Below are 16,637 nucleotides of genomic sequence, written 5' to 3'. Positions count from 1 at the left end.
GTTTTGTTTTTGTTTAGTGAGTGAGAAAATTAGTGCAGACTCAAACAACTTAGTCGATGGAGATTCCATAAGTGAAGGCTAAAGATAAGCTATTTATGGTTAATCCATAGGAACACTGTTGAATATCTTTGTATAAGAGGGTGCCAAAGGGTGAGTTCTCTTTTATTTCACAACCCATGTAATCCTCCCCATATCAAATACAATGGTGCTACTCCTCCCTTTTGCATAAATTTTTTGGTTGCCATTAAACATTTCTTATAGTATATTATAATCTATTTAATATTTCTCATAAGAATTTTAGTGTTTTAAAGATTTCTCATGATATTTATTTATTTATTTTGTTTGGTTAGATTTAATGGTTGGAGGAATCAAGGTTAGGTCCTAGCATTCGTAGGGGAATGTGGAGGATTAGTGATGAATCTAGTAGGTTTCTGCGAGAGAGATCGTAGTAAAGTGTAGAGGTTGAGGAAGAAGTGAGTTCTTTTGGTGCCAATTCCATGTTATGACCAATTGTGACAACCTCCTTATTTCAAATACAATGGATCCCCTCCCTTTTTATGTAGTTAGGGTTTATGATTTTTGATGTTTTTATAAGATGTATTTACTTCTGCATAAGAGTACTTATAGGATTTTTGGTCTCTATTGAAAATTTCTCATAGGATAATCTGGTCTTTGTTTCATATTTATTTTAAGATACTTCGTGTGTATTTAGTATTTTGTAGAATTTCCACGAAATCCTGCAACTGCTATGATGACAAATCTGGAACTAATTTTGTTGCACCAAGACACATGATTTTTTTTGTTGCACCAAGACACATGATTTCTCTACGATAGATAAGTGGCAGAATAAAAGAAACACAGAGATAAAGAACACAATCACATAATAACACTATCTTTCTAGGGAACCCAACTGGGAAAACCCTCTCCTTACCAATAAATTTTATTGAGAAAATTTGAGCAAACAAAATTCTTTACAAGGCAATTTGTTTCAACAGAAAACAAAGCTGCTCTCATTGCTAATACTTAGCTCAAAACCTCCCTGAAAGAACTCGACTTAACTCTTATTTTCTTGCGTTGTTTGGCTCCTCTTTCCTAGTGCTACAAATCCCTATTTCCTAGTGCATATCTGAGCCCCTATTTCTTATGAATTTCTCCCTAAATCCTAGTGCACATCACAAGGAAAATTCTCTCTCTCAAATTGCATATAGGTTGCTCCTTACAAGCTCTGCTAGCAAGAACTTTCTCACACAAACTTGTGCTGAACAAGAATGGTTCAATGATGTGCCTTCGACCTCCTTTCAAGCTTTTCGACTCATGCTAAATCTGGCAAGTTAATTTTTAGAACTCGGACTTGTGATTAATTTGTTAATTGAGTCTAACTGACTCTTCTTACTCGTCATAGCCTCAATTAGACATTGAGACTCTCACTCGTCCTTTTCCAAATATAAACTCGCACTTGGAGACAAACAAAACTGAGCCTCCAAACTCTGTGCATGAGTTAACTGCTCCATGACTCGTCCTCGAACTTGTGCATGCTAAAGAAGGATTGATCGAGGTCTTTCTTCACTAAGGAAAAATTCAAGAATACCTTTCTCGCTAGTATTTTCAACACTTCCTCTTAGCAAGGAAGGGATTCTGTACAACTCCCAACTTATCTCTGAAATGAACAAAACTGCTTATGGCCAATGCCTTGGTCAAGATATCTGTTGTTTGCTCCTCTGTTGGAATGTACGGTAGCTTCACTATCCCTTTCTGTACTCAATCTCCGACATGATGATACCTCATCTTGACATGCTTTGAGCGATCATGAAACACTGGGTTCTTAGAGAGCTTGATGCAACTGTGATAATCATAGTGTATCATAGTAGGCTCCATCCTATGTTTGAAACATCTCACAAGCAACTTCCTCATCCAAATAGCCTTGCATGCTGCCAAACTGGCAGTCATGTATTTGACCTCTGCTGAACTCAATGCAACTAATCTATGCTTCCTGCTGTACTAGGAAACAACTACTGACCCAGTGCTAAAGACACCACTTGAAGTACTCTTCCGATCTGTGGAGCTCCCTGCACAATTTGCATTTGTGAGCCCTTAAGCCTCACTTCATCAACTTGTCTGTACCACAATCCATAATTCAATGTGCCTCTGAGATACCTCAAAACATGCTTCGTAGCAACCCAGTGAACTCTGGTTGGTTCCATCATGAACTGACTTAGCTGATCGACTATAAAACAAATATCAAGTCGTGTGTTGACCAAGTACATCAACGACCCGATGAGTTGCCTATATGCTATAGCATCCTCTCGCTTTGCTCTACTAGCATCCACCTTCCTCTAGTTTGTGACTAGAGGCGTGGCCATGGGCTTGCAATCCTGCATATGAAATCTCTGGAGAATCTCTGTAGTGTACTTCTCCAATCCCACGAAGATGTCACCATCACCCTGACAAACCTCCAATCCAAGGAAATAGTGCATAAGCCCAAATCCTTCATCTCAAACTCCCTTGCAAGTTTCTCCTTTCAATCCTAGATCAAGTTCTCTGCTCTACTCAATATAAGGTTGTCAACATAGAGCACTAAAATGAGCGAAAGCCCTCCAACCATGATGTAGTACAGGTTGGAATCTGCCTCTCTCTTAGTGGAGCACAACCCTCGAAGGTAGTTGTCAATATGAGTGTACCAAGCTCTAAGAGACTGTTTGTGCCCATAAAGAGCTCTAATCAACTTGTACACACTTGTGTCTTTGTTGAATTGCTCAAACTCCTCCGGCTGCTCGATATAAATCTCCTCCCCATCCACTCCGTTAAGGAATGCTGTCTCCATGTCCATTTGGTGGATCTTCCACCCCATCTGTGCTGCAAGTGCCAAAATAGTCTTGATGGATGAATACTGTGCTATTGGGGCAAAGGTCTCATCATAGTCTATGCCCTCAATTTGTGAGAAGCCCTTGGCCACAAACCTGGCCTTGTACTTCTCCACACTCCCATCTGCTCCATGCTTCAACTTGTACACCCAACATGAACCAACTACTAATTTGCCCTCAGGTTGTGGTACAATCTCCGAGACATCATTCTTCATGATGGATGAATATTCCTCTCCCATGGAGTCTTGACAAACCTGCTGCCAAACATGTTGAGAAGCTGTCTCCTTATAACTAGAAGGCTCAGTGTTCACCACGTCTGTCATTAGTGCCATATATCTTGTGTAAATCTGTGGTTGCTCGCTGTGCCTAAACATGGTGCTAGGAGCTTCAACCTGCTCTTGGGCTTCCTGAATCAACTTCTTGGCCCACTTGGCTTTCTTCCTCCCTGTGCTAGGAGTCTCTGAGTAGTTGTCTACTCTTATCCTAGTTTCTTCTCCTCATCATTCTGCTCTCCATCCTGTTGTGGGTGCCGCTGTGCGGGCCTCTTGCCACCTGGCTGAGACATTATCTGTGATCCTTATTGACACTCCTACTTGGGAGCGAGTAGCTCCTCCATCTTAGGATTTCTAACTTGCTCTCCTTCTAAGGACTCCCTCAGAGCTTTGGACTCCTCAAGCCTCACATCTTGCCTGAGAACCGTCTTCTTGAGTCCCGGTAGATACACCCTGTATGCTTGAGTTGTCTCACTATATCCCACGAAAATGCCCTTTTTTGTTGTGGGCTCCAACTTCTTCCTACTATCTTTGGACACATGACAAAAGACTTTTGTGCCAAAGATACGAAAGTGTGAAACATCATGCTTCTTTCCTGTGAAAGCTTCCTCTGGTGTGACTCGACCAATAACCCTGTGTGGACTCCTGTTCTGCAGAAATACTATCGTGTTGCATGCCTCAACGCACAAGAACATAGACAGTCCGTGATCATGCAACATGGCCTTGGCTGCTCCAAAAATACTATGGTTCTTCCTCTCAGCGACCCCGTTCTGCTGAGGGTTATGGGGTGCTATCAACTTTCTTCTAATGCCCTCCTTCACACACAAATCCTTGACGACACTGGTGACATATTCTTCACCATTGTCACTTCTCACTGCCTTGATCTTCTTCCCAGTCTAGTTTTCTACCAAGGCCTTAAACTCCATGAACTTGGTTAAGACCTCATATTTCTTCTTCATAAAAAATATCCAAGTTTTTCGAGAATAATCATCAATGAAAGTAACATAATCCCTGTCTCATAAGAGATGGAGAAGAGAAGGGCTTGCATACATCTGAATGCACCAACTCCAAAATCTCGTTGGCTCTACTGCCTCGGCCCTGAAAGGAAGTCTTGGCATACTTGCCAAGTGTGCACCCCTTGCACACATCATGCTGGTCAAAGCTGCATGCTGGTAATCCTGTGACTATTTGCTGCACATGTCTCAACCTGCAACCTGTAAAGGTTCTTCACCCTCAGACCTATTTGCTTCACTGCTCAAGAAGCTAAGTGCTTGGGGTATGCCTTACCTCTGCTGAAGATGGCATCATATCCCTTGTCCTCAAGGGTTGCTACTGAAAAAAGGTTCCTCTTCAATCTTAGAGCATAGACGACATCTCTAAGATGGAGAGGGCTCCCAAACTCCCTCTTAAAGCTGATAGTACCAACTCCCTTTGATGCATACTTGCCATCATGTCCTAGCTCGATCTGAAACTGCATGTCCTTCTCCTTCAGTTGCCTGAAATACTTCGTGTTCCTGGTGATGTGGAAGGAGGCTCCAGAATCAATATACCACATGATGCTCCCTTCTAAGCTTGCCATGCAAGCTATCAATGAGAATTTTTTGTCGAACTGAGAAGCAAACACATCTACCTCAGCGGATGCAATCACATTATTCTTACTGGTCACCTTATTCCGATTAGGACATTTAATAGCATAGTGCCCAAACTCATGGCAATGGAAGCACTTGATCTTAATAAGATCCTTCTTCTTCTTCTCGCCCTTTTGACTAGACTCGACTTTCCCTTTGCTATTCTTGCTCTTGGCTTTGCCTACCAGAGCAATGTTCTCCTCGTCCTCTGTTTTTGCTGATCTACCATCTCTGGTCCCTCTCCGGATCTCTTCCTAAACGCATCTCCGGATCTCTTCCTAAACGCAGCTAGTCCATAACCTATTGACTGGGAAAAATCTCTCTGCCATTGACAACATCTTGGAAACCATACCAAGACTTGTGAAGTCCTAGTAAAGCAAAACTGACAAGGTCCTGCTTAGGTACAGTGACACGCACACCACCTAGCTCATCTCAAACCCGAGTGAACTTCAATGACACCCACACCACCTAGCTCATCTCAAAGCCGATTGAACTTCAAAAGATATGTGACGATGGGCTCTCCTTGTCTCATCCAGATACTCCTTAGATTCTCCTTAAGAGCAAGTTTCCTGGCATCACTGGTACTCTAATATAGATATAAAATAGTTTTGAACATCTCAAAGGTTGTCTTCTTCTCATGGATATGAGGAACTATATGATCTTTGACACCTTCTCGAATAGCCCTCCTGGTCCTGATATCATTCTTAGTATGTTGGGTCAACTTTGGGGATTTTGTTGTGGTAGTATAACGTTCTTGACGAAGTCTCCCACCCCATTAGCCTCCAATACTGTCATGATCCTCCCTTTCTAAGAGACAAAGTTAGAGGCTCCCTCTAAACAATGTTCTGATGTCAATCCTTGGAATGTTATCTTGCTTACCCAGAGAGCTCTTTTTCACAATCTAGTGCTAACCTTTTGATTGATCTGCGCTAGTCACAAACTCATCTTGGTGCCGGTCTTTATATTGATCGTTGCTCTGTTACCTTGTGAAATTTCCACGAAATCCTGCAACTGCTATGATGACAAATCTGAAACTAATTTTTTTGCACCAAGACACAGGATTTCTCTACGATAGATAAGCAGCGGAATAAAAGAAACACAGAGATAAAGAACACAGTCACGCAATAACACAATATTTTTCTAGTGAACCCAACTGGGAAAACCCTCTCCTTGCAAATAGATTTTATTGAGAAAAATTGAGCAAACAAAATTATTTACAAGGCAAATTGTTTCAACAGAAAACAAAGCTGTTCTCACTTCTAATACTTAACTCAAAACCTCCCTGCAAGAACTCGACACAACTCCTATTTCCTTGTGCTTTCTGGCTCCTGTTTGTTAGCGCTGGAAATCCTTATTTCCTAGCGTAGATCTAAGCCCCTATTTCTTAGGAATTTCTCCAAAGCTGCTCTCACTTCTAATACTTAACTCAAAACCTCCTTACAGGAACTCGACACGACTCCTATTTCCTTGTGCTTTCTAGATCCTATTTACTAGCGCTGGAAATCCTTATTTCCTAGCGTAGATCTAAGCCCCTATTTCTTAGGAATTTCTCCCTAAATCCTAGCGCACATCACAATGGAAATTCTCTCTCTCAAAATGTGTATATGCTGCTCCTTACACGTTCTGCTAGCAAGAACTCTTTCTCATACAAACTCGTGCTCAACACTAATGGTTTAATGATGTGCCTTTGACCTCCTTAGTCTTTTTGACTCGTGCTAAATCTGGCAAGTTAATTTTTAGAACTCGGACTTGTGATTGATTTGTTAACTGAGTCGAACTGACTCTTCTAACTCGTCCTAGCCTCAATTAGACATTGAAACTCTCACTCGTCCTTTTCCAAATGTAAACTCGGACTTGGAGACAAACAAAACTGAGCCTCCAAATTCTATGCATGAGTTAACTGCTCCATGACTCGTCCTCGAACTCGTGCAAGCTAAAGAAGGATTGATCAAGGTCTTTCTTGACTAAGGTGCAAGTCAAGAAGACCTTTCTCACTACTATTTTGAACATATTTCTCATAAGATTTTTTGGTCTCTTTTACTTTAATTTGTGCTATGCAAGGTGTTCTTTATTCGCATGTGGATGCATTTTGATTTTGCAAAGTAGAGTTTGTCTCTACCGATTCTCTCTATTTGTTCCTTTTAGTTTTTTCTCTTGTTTTTTGCTATTGTTGTGTGTATCTTTCGCTATCGTTGTTGTTGTTGTTGTTTTTAATTAATTTAAACATTTTTTAGCATGACTAATTTGTTTAAATTTAGATGTGATGTAGTGTAGGTATAGGAAGGAGGAGGATTTTGATGAGACTCTTGAAATATCTTTGTGAGAGAGATGTGGGCCAGTGCAACAGAGGTAAGGTAGATGGTGAGTTCTTATTTGGTGGAAAGCCCATGTATGCTATGCTATGAAATTGTTCTCATTTAAATTAAAAATTCTCCTCCCTTGGCTATTTAGGGTTTGTGATTTTGGTCTTTGAATAAAATGTAATTAATTTTGCATAATATTTTTTATTTTTTATTTTTATGTCTTTTCAAGATTTCTCATAAGATATTTTGATCTTTATTTAATATTTTTTTGTTTAGTTTAGTGGGTGGGAGATTAATATAGGTCCTAATGGTCCAATATATTTCATAGATGTACTGGGTAAAGGTGAATGTTGTGGTGTAGCTATGGTCACATACATGTGTTTGTTTAAATTAGAAGCATTTTACATTATTGGTAATCTGTTTAATTATGAGTGCAATGCAATGTAGGTAAAAGAATGCAGAGTATCACTAATGAAACTACTGAAATATCTTCATTGAGAGAGACATTATAGTGGAGTGCAGATACAAACATTGAGGTGAGTTTTCTTTTGGTGCAAAATCCATTCATAATCTTCCTGCAACAAACACTATAGTTCTTTTCCCTCTTTACTTATTTAGGGTTTATGATTTTTGGTGTTTGAATAAGATATATCTTTTGGTGCATAAGATTATTCATAAGATATTTGGTCTCTGTTTCAGATTAATATTTTCTTGTCCCTATTTAATATGCTCTATTTTTTGATGTGCAGGGTTTCCTTGGTTGGCCATGGACACTTTTTGGGGTTGTAAAGCATACTCTTGTTTGTCTTTTTATGCTTTTTCTTGTTATTTTTGTTTTTTGTTTTAATTGTTGGTGATATTTTTTACTATTGCTGTTTTCTTTTTTTAGTTTTTTAATTGTTGTGGCTCTTATATCTTTGACTTTTTGAGCATGGCCATGCTAATTTGTGGTTTAATATTCTGTTTTTCTAGTGTCTTTTGATTTATTTTTCTCTTTTTTTGATTCAATGGGTGGAGAAATCAAGAAATACGTTAACAACCCATAATGTGGGTGTAGGGTTGATGTGGTGTCCACATGTGTAGAGGGCAAAGGTGAAGAGGTATGTAATTGGGGAATTTACTTGTTTATGGGCAAAGGCAAAAAAGGTATGTATAAGGGGAATTTACTTGTTTGCTACTACATAATTATGTCGTTTCATGCCCATTTTAATTTAACCGATTTGTCGCTTCATCCTTATATCATGTGTTTGTTGAAATTTAAATGCAATACTAAGTAAGAAAGGTGAATGAGCACTAATGATACTATTGAATATCTTTGTGCGAGAGAGACGTGGAACACTATAGCAAAAGTAGAAGCAAATGTAGAGGGTGAGTTATCTTTTGGTGCAAGGATCATGTAGCATGTATGTTCTATGATAAAATCCTCCTAGATCTTGGTTTAGATACCATGGTTTTCCACCCTACTTGCCAATTTGGGGTTTTTACTTTTTTATAGCATAAGATGTACTTCTGTTTAAATTATATGCATTTTCTATTATTTGGAATTGTCTTATTTATTGGATGTAGTGCAAATGCAGGTAAAGGAAGGTGGCCGAGCAAATGTGGAGGAACAATGTTGAAAATTCTGATTTTTTTTTGTGTAAGAGAGACTTGGAGTAGTGTAGGAGAGTGCAAAGGTAGAGGGTGAATTCTCTTTTGGTTCTGATATGCTTATCTTCTCATTTTCAATACAATGGTTCTCCCTCCCTCATTCCTTATTTAGGGTTTATGATTTTTGGTCATTGAATAAAATGTAGTTTTTGCATAATATTATTGATAATTATTTTTGGTCTTGGCTTATGATTAAGATTTATTATAATATTTTTCAATGTTTGTTTAATATTTCTTATAAGATATTTGTTGTTTGTCTTGGAACTTTTTGGTTTTCATTTAATATTTTATGGTTTGGTTTTTGTTGGATTTAGGAAGTGGAGATATAGAGGCAGGTCCTAGGAATGGTGCAAATTGCATAAGTGCATTTGGTGAAGGGGAAGACTAAGTAGGAGGAGGAGGTGGGTATGGTTTCATGTGTCCTTTTAAATTAAATGCATTTTATATTATTTGAGATTTATTTGTATGGTGAGTTCAATGAAAATCTAGGTAAAGGAAGGTGGAGGAACACTCATGAAACTATTGAAATCTTTTTGTGTGAGAGAGACTTGGAGAAATATTGGAGAGTGCAAAGGTACAAGGTGAGTTCTCTTTTAGTTCCAACATCGATATTTTCTCATTTCAATACAATGGTTCCCAGACTGCTTCACATTTCTCACAAGATATTTTGTGTATTTGATATTTCAATTTTTGCATCATATTTCTCACAAAATATCTTGTGTGGTTGATATCTCTTTTTTGTTATTCAATGGATGGGAAAATTAATGGAAGACCTAGTAGCTCATATTGTGGGATTACAGTTCATGCAAATTCTAGACATGTAGAGGAAAAAGGTAAAGGGGAGGTATGTATTACTTGCTTTTGTCTACATAGTTTTATAATTCCATGGTGTTTTAAATTAACTCAATTGTTGCTTCAAAATTATATCATGTGTGTTTATTTAAATTTAGAGGCAATGCATGTAAAGTGAGGCTGAATGCTAATGAAACTATTGAATATCCTTTTGTGAAAGAGACGTGGGATGCACTGTAGATGAGGCAAAAGTAGAGGCAGAGGAGTTATGGTCCAAGACCCATGTACGTTTTGCATAGAATTTTCTCTTTTCTTATTAATTTAAGGTTTACAATTTTTGGCCTTACATAAGATGTACTTACTTTCATATATAATTATTTATAAGAGTTTTGTTGTTTGTTTAACGTTTCTCATACTTTATTTTAGTTTCTTTTGAATATCTCTCATAAGATTTTTTACCCTATATTCGATATTTTTTAGTTTTCTTTTTGTTGGTTTTAGGTGATGCAACAATAAAGACAAGTCTCAAGGCTGTTGTAGATTCAACTTGTGCTTTCAAGAAGAACATGACTCAAGATGAGGAGGTATGTATGGTTCCATGTGTGTTTGATTAATTTAAAGGCATCACATATCATTTGCGATTTATTTGTTTGTGAATACGATGAAATGCATGTAAAGTAAGGTTGAATGCTAATGAAACTATTGAATATTTTTTTGTGAGAGAGTTGTGGGATGCACTATAGATGAGGCAAAAGTAGAGGTAGAGGAGTTATGGTATGGTGGAAGACCCATGTATGTTTTGCATAGATGGTTCTCCTCCCTACTTATCTATTTAGGGTTTAGGATTTTTGGCCTCTACATCTGATTTTTGAACATGATTATTCATAAGGGTTTTATTGTTTGTTTAAGTTTCTATTTGATATCTCTGATAATAATTTTTGCTCTATATTTGACAGTGTTTTACAACCCGCCCGTTTCGAATCCGAATCGGCCGTTTCGAACCGAGCCAGCACCAAAATCTTTGACCCGGCCAGCAACCCGGCTCGGTTGACCGAGTCACATATGACTCGGCCGAGTCATCCAATGACTCGGCCGAGTCATATGTAACTCGGTCAACCCGGCCGGGTCCGTTATGACTCGGCCGAGTCAATGAACCTACGGCTGGGCAGCGTAAAAGATGAAAAAAATTCACTTTTTATGTGATTTTTGAAAAAGTTAAATGCAGTTAATGGATTCTAAAGGGTAATGCAGTTTGAAGTGGTTTGATTTGAGGTATCTTTGAAGTATAAGACAGTGCCCTTGGCTTTAAGATTGGTCTTGTACATTTGTTCCCTGCATATTGGTAACTATCTTGCATAAGGGTAGACAAATTTTCTTTGACAGCAATCTAATACACAGTCCCTCGTTGCAGAATTTTCAACACATATCAGATCTGAATATCAATAAAATTGAGCCCTAGGAGCAGTGCAGAGAGTGGATCTTATGATAGTTTGCTCTTTTCTCATCATTCTTGTCACGGATTAAGCTAGAGTAGTCTAATACTTGGTGACAGTGAGTTGTTTGAGGCATTTGGAGAACCTTTGAATATTGCATAAGTTCTCTCTGGCCTGGATAGCTTTGTTTTAGTTGCATCTCATTGGTCACTTGTTTCTAACTGTTAAATCATAAGTGGAAAGCTTCCCAAATAAGTGCATAACTAAAGCATTTGCTCTCTTTGTCTCAACTGTCATTATTTCATTAAACAGTTCTGAAGTGCTTCATTGGTTAATATTGATTGGTTGGGCATTTCCCACACTGAAGTACCTTGGCAGTTTGCATAATAAAGGTTCAATCTATTGTGTCATCTCATTGTACTAACATTTTCCTTACAGCAGTTACCCATCTTATGACTTGGCATTTTACTTACAAGTGTTTCTAATTTATAACTTGGGCATTGTTATTGAAGGCACTGGTATCTTAACTGTTAAATGAAAATCTTGAAGTGTCTAATCTAATCAAGATCTCTAATACATTGCTCATTAATCACACTTGCGAACTAATTATAATCAAGTTCATAAGATAGCTAAGTGTATCTCCTAGAACTTGTTGGTCCCCAACAAGTCTCCTAGTTCATGAGCCTACTTTGATCATAATACATATGTTGTCTTCCATCTATATTATAATGCTGTGTGTTTGGAAACATGAATGAAAATCTTTAAAATTATGTTTAAAATATTTAAAATTATGTTTTTTTATAAAAAAAATAAATATTTAATGTATTTTTTACAACGACCGAGTCATTGAAATCGAGCCGGCCGAGTCATTACCGAGTCGGAGTCGGAGTCGATCCTCGGCCGAGTCGGAGTCGGAGTCGGAGTTGTAAAACATTGATATTTGATATCTTCTAGTTTGGTTTTTGTTGGTTTTAAGCAATGGATAAATAAAGACAAGTCTGAAGGCTGTTGTAGATTCTACTTGTGCTTTCAATGAAGAACACAACTCAAGATGAGGAGGTATGTATGATTCCATGTGTGTTTATTTAATATAGAGGTATCACATATCATTTGTGATTTATTTATTTATGAATGCAATGCAACGAAGAAGAGTGTAGAGGCAAAGGTGGATGGTGAGTTATGTTTTGATTATGTTATGAATTTGATTCATGAAACTATTGAATTATCTATATAGCAACACTATATTATAGTGAAAAGATAGTAGTAAAGGTGAGTTCTCTTTTGGTGCAAAATCTGTGCTATGCTATGAAGTCCTCATGTTGGTCTTTGTTTTATATTTCTCCAAAGATATTTAGTATATATTTAATATTTGTCATAATATTTTATGGTCTCTATTTAATGCTCTTCTATTTTTTAATGTGCAGGATGTCCTTGATTGGTTGTAGACGCTTTTTGGGATTGTAAAGAAGAGTTTGTCTACTATTTTTCTTTGTTTGTTTTGTTTTTGTTATTTTCATTTTCTTTTTGCTTTTATTGCTGCTATATTTTTCTATTCCTTTGTTTTTGTACAACTACTGTTATTTTTTTACATTTGTGAGCATGGCCATGCTAAATTGTGGTTTAGTATTTTTTATTTTCATGTCTGCTTTCTTTTTCTTTTTCATTTTTTTTATATACCTTTGTTCATGGTTTTTGTTTTGGGTTCTATGAGTGTGGAAATTAAGGCAAGCGTTAACAACACATATTGTGGATTTAGGGCTGATGAAAATTCAACAGATGTAATGGGCGAAGATGAAAGAGGTATGTTTGAGGGAATTCACTAGTTTTTTGCTACGTAATTTAATGGTTCCATTTTGTTTTAATTGAACTCTTTTGTTGCTACTTATATCATGTGTGCTCATGTAAATTTATTATAGACAATATGGGTAAATTTATTATAGGAAATATGGGTAAAGGAAGGTAATTGGAATCTTCAAGCATAAGCAAAACTTTCTTCTTATTGAGTAGAGTTTGTACATTTGGATGAAACAAAATAGAATTTTCAATCCAAGTTATCACATACTATTTTTCATCTACATTTGGGACGGGTACTAGGCACTTTGTGCAATCCAAGTTATGACATACTAGTTTTCATCTACACTTGGGAGGGGTACTAAGCACTTTGTGCCACTAGAGAGTGTAGGTTTCTTACATGTGTATTTCAATCTCAATATTTTCATTAAAACATGAGACATAGTGTTTACCATGTTCAAGCATAAGCAAAACTTTCTTCTAACTGAGTAGAGTTTGTAGACATGGATGAAACAAAACAATTTTTTCAACCCAAGCTATGACATACTAGTTTTCATCTTACATTTGAGAGGGGTTCTAAGCACTTTGTGCAAAGTTATGGCATACTAGTTTTCATCTTCACTTGGGCGGGGTACTAAGCATAGTAGTTTTCATCTACATTTGGGAGGGGTACTAAGCACTTTGTGCCATTGGAGAGTGTAGGTTTTTTAATCTCAACATTTTCATTAAAACATGAGACATTTGTCCTTTTAGCCCCATAATAATATCTACAGCTTTCTATATTGTTGCTTCATGAAAAATTGCTTCTAATTGAGTAGAGTGTTTGTAGATATGGATGAAACACAACAGTTTTTCCAATCCAAGTTATGACCATACTAGTTTTCATCTACAATTGGGAGGGGTACTAAGCAAGGCTATTGACTAAGGAAAAAAGAAGGTTCTCGCGAGTCATAAGGAGCCGAGTTCTAGAGGGAATTCACAGATTCAGAGGGAGAGTTTGCAACGCTAGAAGAGTGCATCGTCAGAGGGAAGAAAGGAGACTTCCATAGTTGACAAGAAGGAACCATTGAATGACTTGAAGGCATATTAGGAACTGAAGAGGCAGAAGGCTTGTAACAGTTGGGATACTTTTGAGAAAAATACTATCCACACTGCAGGTTATGCTTTTGTGGTGGAAAATGAAGCATACGATGGTTGTTGGAGGGTAGCCATGGAAGAGGATTGTGTTCTAGCAGAGAGACCTTTAGGGAAAGGAAGTACCTCCCTCGCTAAGAGGGAGTGTTGAAATTGTGTGGCCTCGAGAGTTACTCCCACAAGCCTTGGGTGCTAGGCTTGTGAGGAGAAAACCCACAGAAAGAAGAGTTTGTGGGTGAGGCATCCAATGTTTGGGGTTTTGGACCTAAAGGAGCGGGCTTGAAACCCAAGAAAATAAATATTATAAATTTTATTTTATTTTTAAGTCAAGTAGGCTTAGGTCGGCGAACAAGGCCAGGGGACACACCACTTGGGGTTACACACCCCTTGGACAAGTATATATAGAAGCCAAAGAAAAGGCTAAACCACAAGATGAGAAGTGACTTCACTTGTGTGTGGAAGAGCAATAAGGAGTTGCAGCTAGCAAGTAAATAAAGCCATGTTTTCTTGGTTGAAAGGAGGATCGAGGCATCTATTTGGAGCAACCTAGTTGTTAAATAAAGCCATGTTTTCTTGGTTGAAAGGAGGATTGAGGCATCTATTTGGAGCAACCTAGTTGTAGGAGGGCCACAAATAGCAAAAGAAGGGCCACAAGCCCGTTTTAGGCTGGCTGAGTGCAAATAGAGTAGGTTGAGGGTTGTTAAGATTTGCAACAACAAGATAAAGGAGGTTTGAAGGCTGTTAGTTTCCCACGAGAGTAGGCTTCAGGGTCTAAGTGTGCTACAACAAGGGAAAGAGGTGCTAATTGCATGTGTTGATGGAGGCAGAGGTCTAAGGAGCAGACCTAGTGCTAAAAGAAGATTGTTGGTGGTTGTTGCAAGCAAAGAAAACTAAGAAGGTAAAGAAGATCACCTCAAAGGACAACAGGTAAGCAAACCGATTTGTTAAGCAAAGGATTGTCTTAATATTTTTTTTGTTTGGGTAGGTGAGAGCCTAAGGGCCTTGGAATCAATGCTAGGTTATTGGTCAAAGGATTGAACTATATTTTGGCATTGTATTGGGGATTCTAAAGGGCCATGATCCCCGGTACGAAAACCCTAAGGTTTTCTTATTGATGGACTAAAAAGGAACAAGTTTTGGTCCATAAGTTCTTGTGTACTAAATTGATCTCATTGTTGTTATATTTCCGCTGTGCAAGTCTTTTTGAAGTTAGGCACTGCTAGTGTGTTTATGTTCCTAGTTAAGGCATAAACCAGACCTAGGGTGTTGGAAATATTAGGAGGTGGGGTGAATAAATATTTCTTTTACAATTGTTAATTTATGCCAGTTAAGATCACTTAAAAAACAAAACACAAAATGAACAACAAATAAATATTTTTATTAATCATAATAACGAGGACTCCAATCCTTTTTTACAATAATTCAAGTTCCGATTAGTACAATCACACTTCAGGGCTCCAATCCTAGATGAAGACTTCAATCTTCAATTCAACTAGGCTTCAACTTGTACTTCACCAAGCACCAACTTGGTCAACTTGAGGACTCCAATCCTCTAGGGATCCAACCCTCTATTCTGGCTTATGCTCCAACATGGTCTTCGTGAGGACTCCAATTCTCTAGGGCTCCCCCTTTGCTTCAATTCTTCAAGATAGGTCAATAGTTTTTATCAAGGCTTCCAATATCTTCTACAACAAGCCCTGACAATGTCTTCAATAATTCCCTCAATTAATCTTCAAAAAACTTTTGTTCATCAATGAAAACTTTAGTAAGTTGTAAGAAGAACTTCGGCGTAAATCACATGAGGAAAGACCTTTGTCGACGCGTTCCGAAGTTCTTTCCTCATGTGATTTACGTCGAAGTTCTTCTTACAACTATTATGGATCACAGAAGCCTCAATTCAATAACTTTAGTAAGTGTCACGAATACTCTCCATGATACCCAATCAATCTTCTCCAAAGTTAATCCACGAGTGCTTTCAATCATGCTTCACGATTTCCAAGAATGCCTTCAAGAACTTGCTTCTACACATGTCTCCGATAGGGAATAAAAGCTTCTATATGGCTCTCCAAGGTGTGCTCCAACAATCCTTTAGGATTTCTTCACTAAACTTCTTCAAAATACTCTCCAGGATCTCCAAGGTTCCAAAGCTCCAAAAATAGATTTCAAAGCTGCTGAAGAAACTTACAAAGGTCTAGTTGCTTGCTTCAATAAATCCTCGATAATGGTGTCTCCAAAATGAGTTCAAGGATGCCTTTAATGATCCTTCAACAAGTCTCCTAAGGTTGCTCCAACACGGGTTTTAGATACAATCCCAGGTTTTCAATAAGTCTCAACAAGCCTTCAAACTATGCTTGGTTCTACAAGGCTTCAACAATGCTTCAAGGTGTCTTACTAGTGTTTATGACATTGTTCCATCATCCAAGGTCTGCACTTAATACTGTTCCTTCAAGAAAAACTTTGTTGTAGACTAGTAACAAAGATTTGAATCAAATTTAATTTGTAATAACACTGTCTCCAAAGAAGATTTGTAAAGAGAATCTCAATGTTGTGACTTCAAGATATAGATCCAAATTTGTTTCCAAACGTGGCAAAACAGATCTAAGAAATGTCATCACAGGTTTGATTTCCCTGTCTTTTGATGAATGGCCATAGGTCTGAAGTGTTTCCTCAGATATGAGCTGCCTGTCTTTTGATGAATGTGCACAAGTCTGAGTTAGTTGTCTCCATAGGTCATAGGTGCGATTATTCCACTGGTTAGGGCACCCAACAGACT

General features: G+C 37.8%; 2 protein-coding genes across 5 annotated transcripts in view; both read left to right on the top strand.

Annotated features, from left to right (window-relative positions):
- The window catches only part of LOC149253065 (uncharacterized), a 57,213-nt gene extending 47,919 nt beyond the window's left edge, over positions 1 to 9,294 (top strand). Inside the window, exons 4-8 of one of the 3 annotated variants that reach the window (XR_016267042.1) lie at positions 7,031 to 7,110; positions 7,512 to 7,600; positions 7,814 to 8,432; positions 8,642 to 9,115; positions 9,204 to 9,294. Coding sequence is in view for 1 of the 3 variants with exons in the window: in XM_089459866.1 (XP_089315992.1) it covers positions 7,031 to 7,122; positions 7,512 to 7,576 (157 nt within the window). In the remaining 2 variants the exon portion in view is untranslated. Of the gene's footprint in view, positions 1 to 7,030; positions 7,123 to 7,511; positions 7,601 to 7,813; positions 9,116 to 9,203 lie in introns of those variants that run through there. The other 2 variants (XR_016267041.1, XM_089459866.1) reach the window with 2 other exon arrangements.
- LOC149253064 (kinesin-like protein KIN-14L) overlaps positions 9,129 to 16,637 on the top strand; it is a 37,434-nt gene continuing 29,925 nt past the window's right edge. Inside the window, exons 1-3 of one of the 2 annotated variants that reach the window (XR_016267036.1) lie at positions 9,129 to 9,295; positions 9,486 to 9,790; positions 10,008 to 10,090. The gene's annotated coding sequence lies outside the window, so the exon portion shown is untranslated. Of the gene's footprint in view, positions 9,791 to 10,007; positions 10,091 to 16,637 lie in introns of both variants that reach the window. The other variant, XR_016267035.1, reaches the window with a different exon arrangement.

This window comes from Pinus tabuliformis, chromosome 7, assembly GCF_031772625.1.
Source record: "Pinus tabuliformis cultivar Carrire ecotype Pingquan chromosome 7, CPIR1, whole genome shotgun sequence".
NCBI classification, from domain to species: Eukaryota; Viridiplantae; Streptophyta; class Pinopsida; order Pinales; family Pinaceae; genus Pinus; species Pinus tabuliformis.
This window is presented reverse-complemented; position numbering and strand designations above follow the sequence as displayed.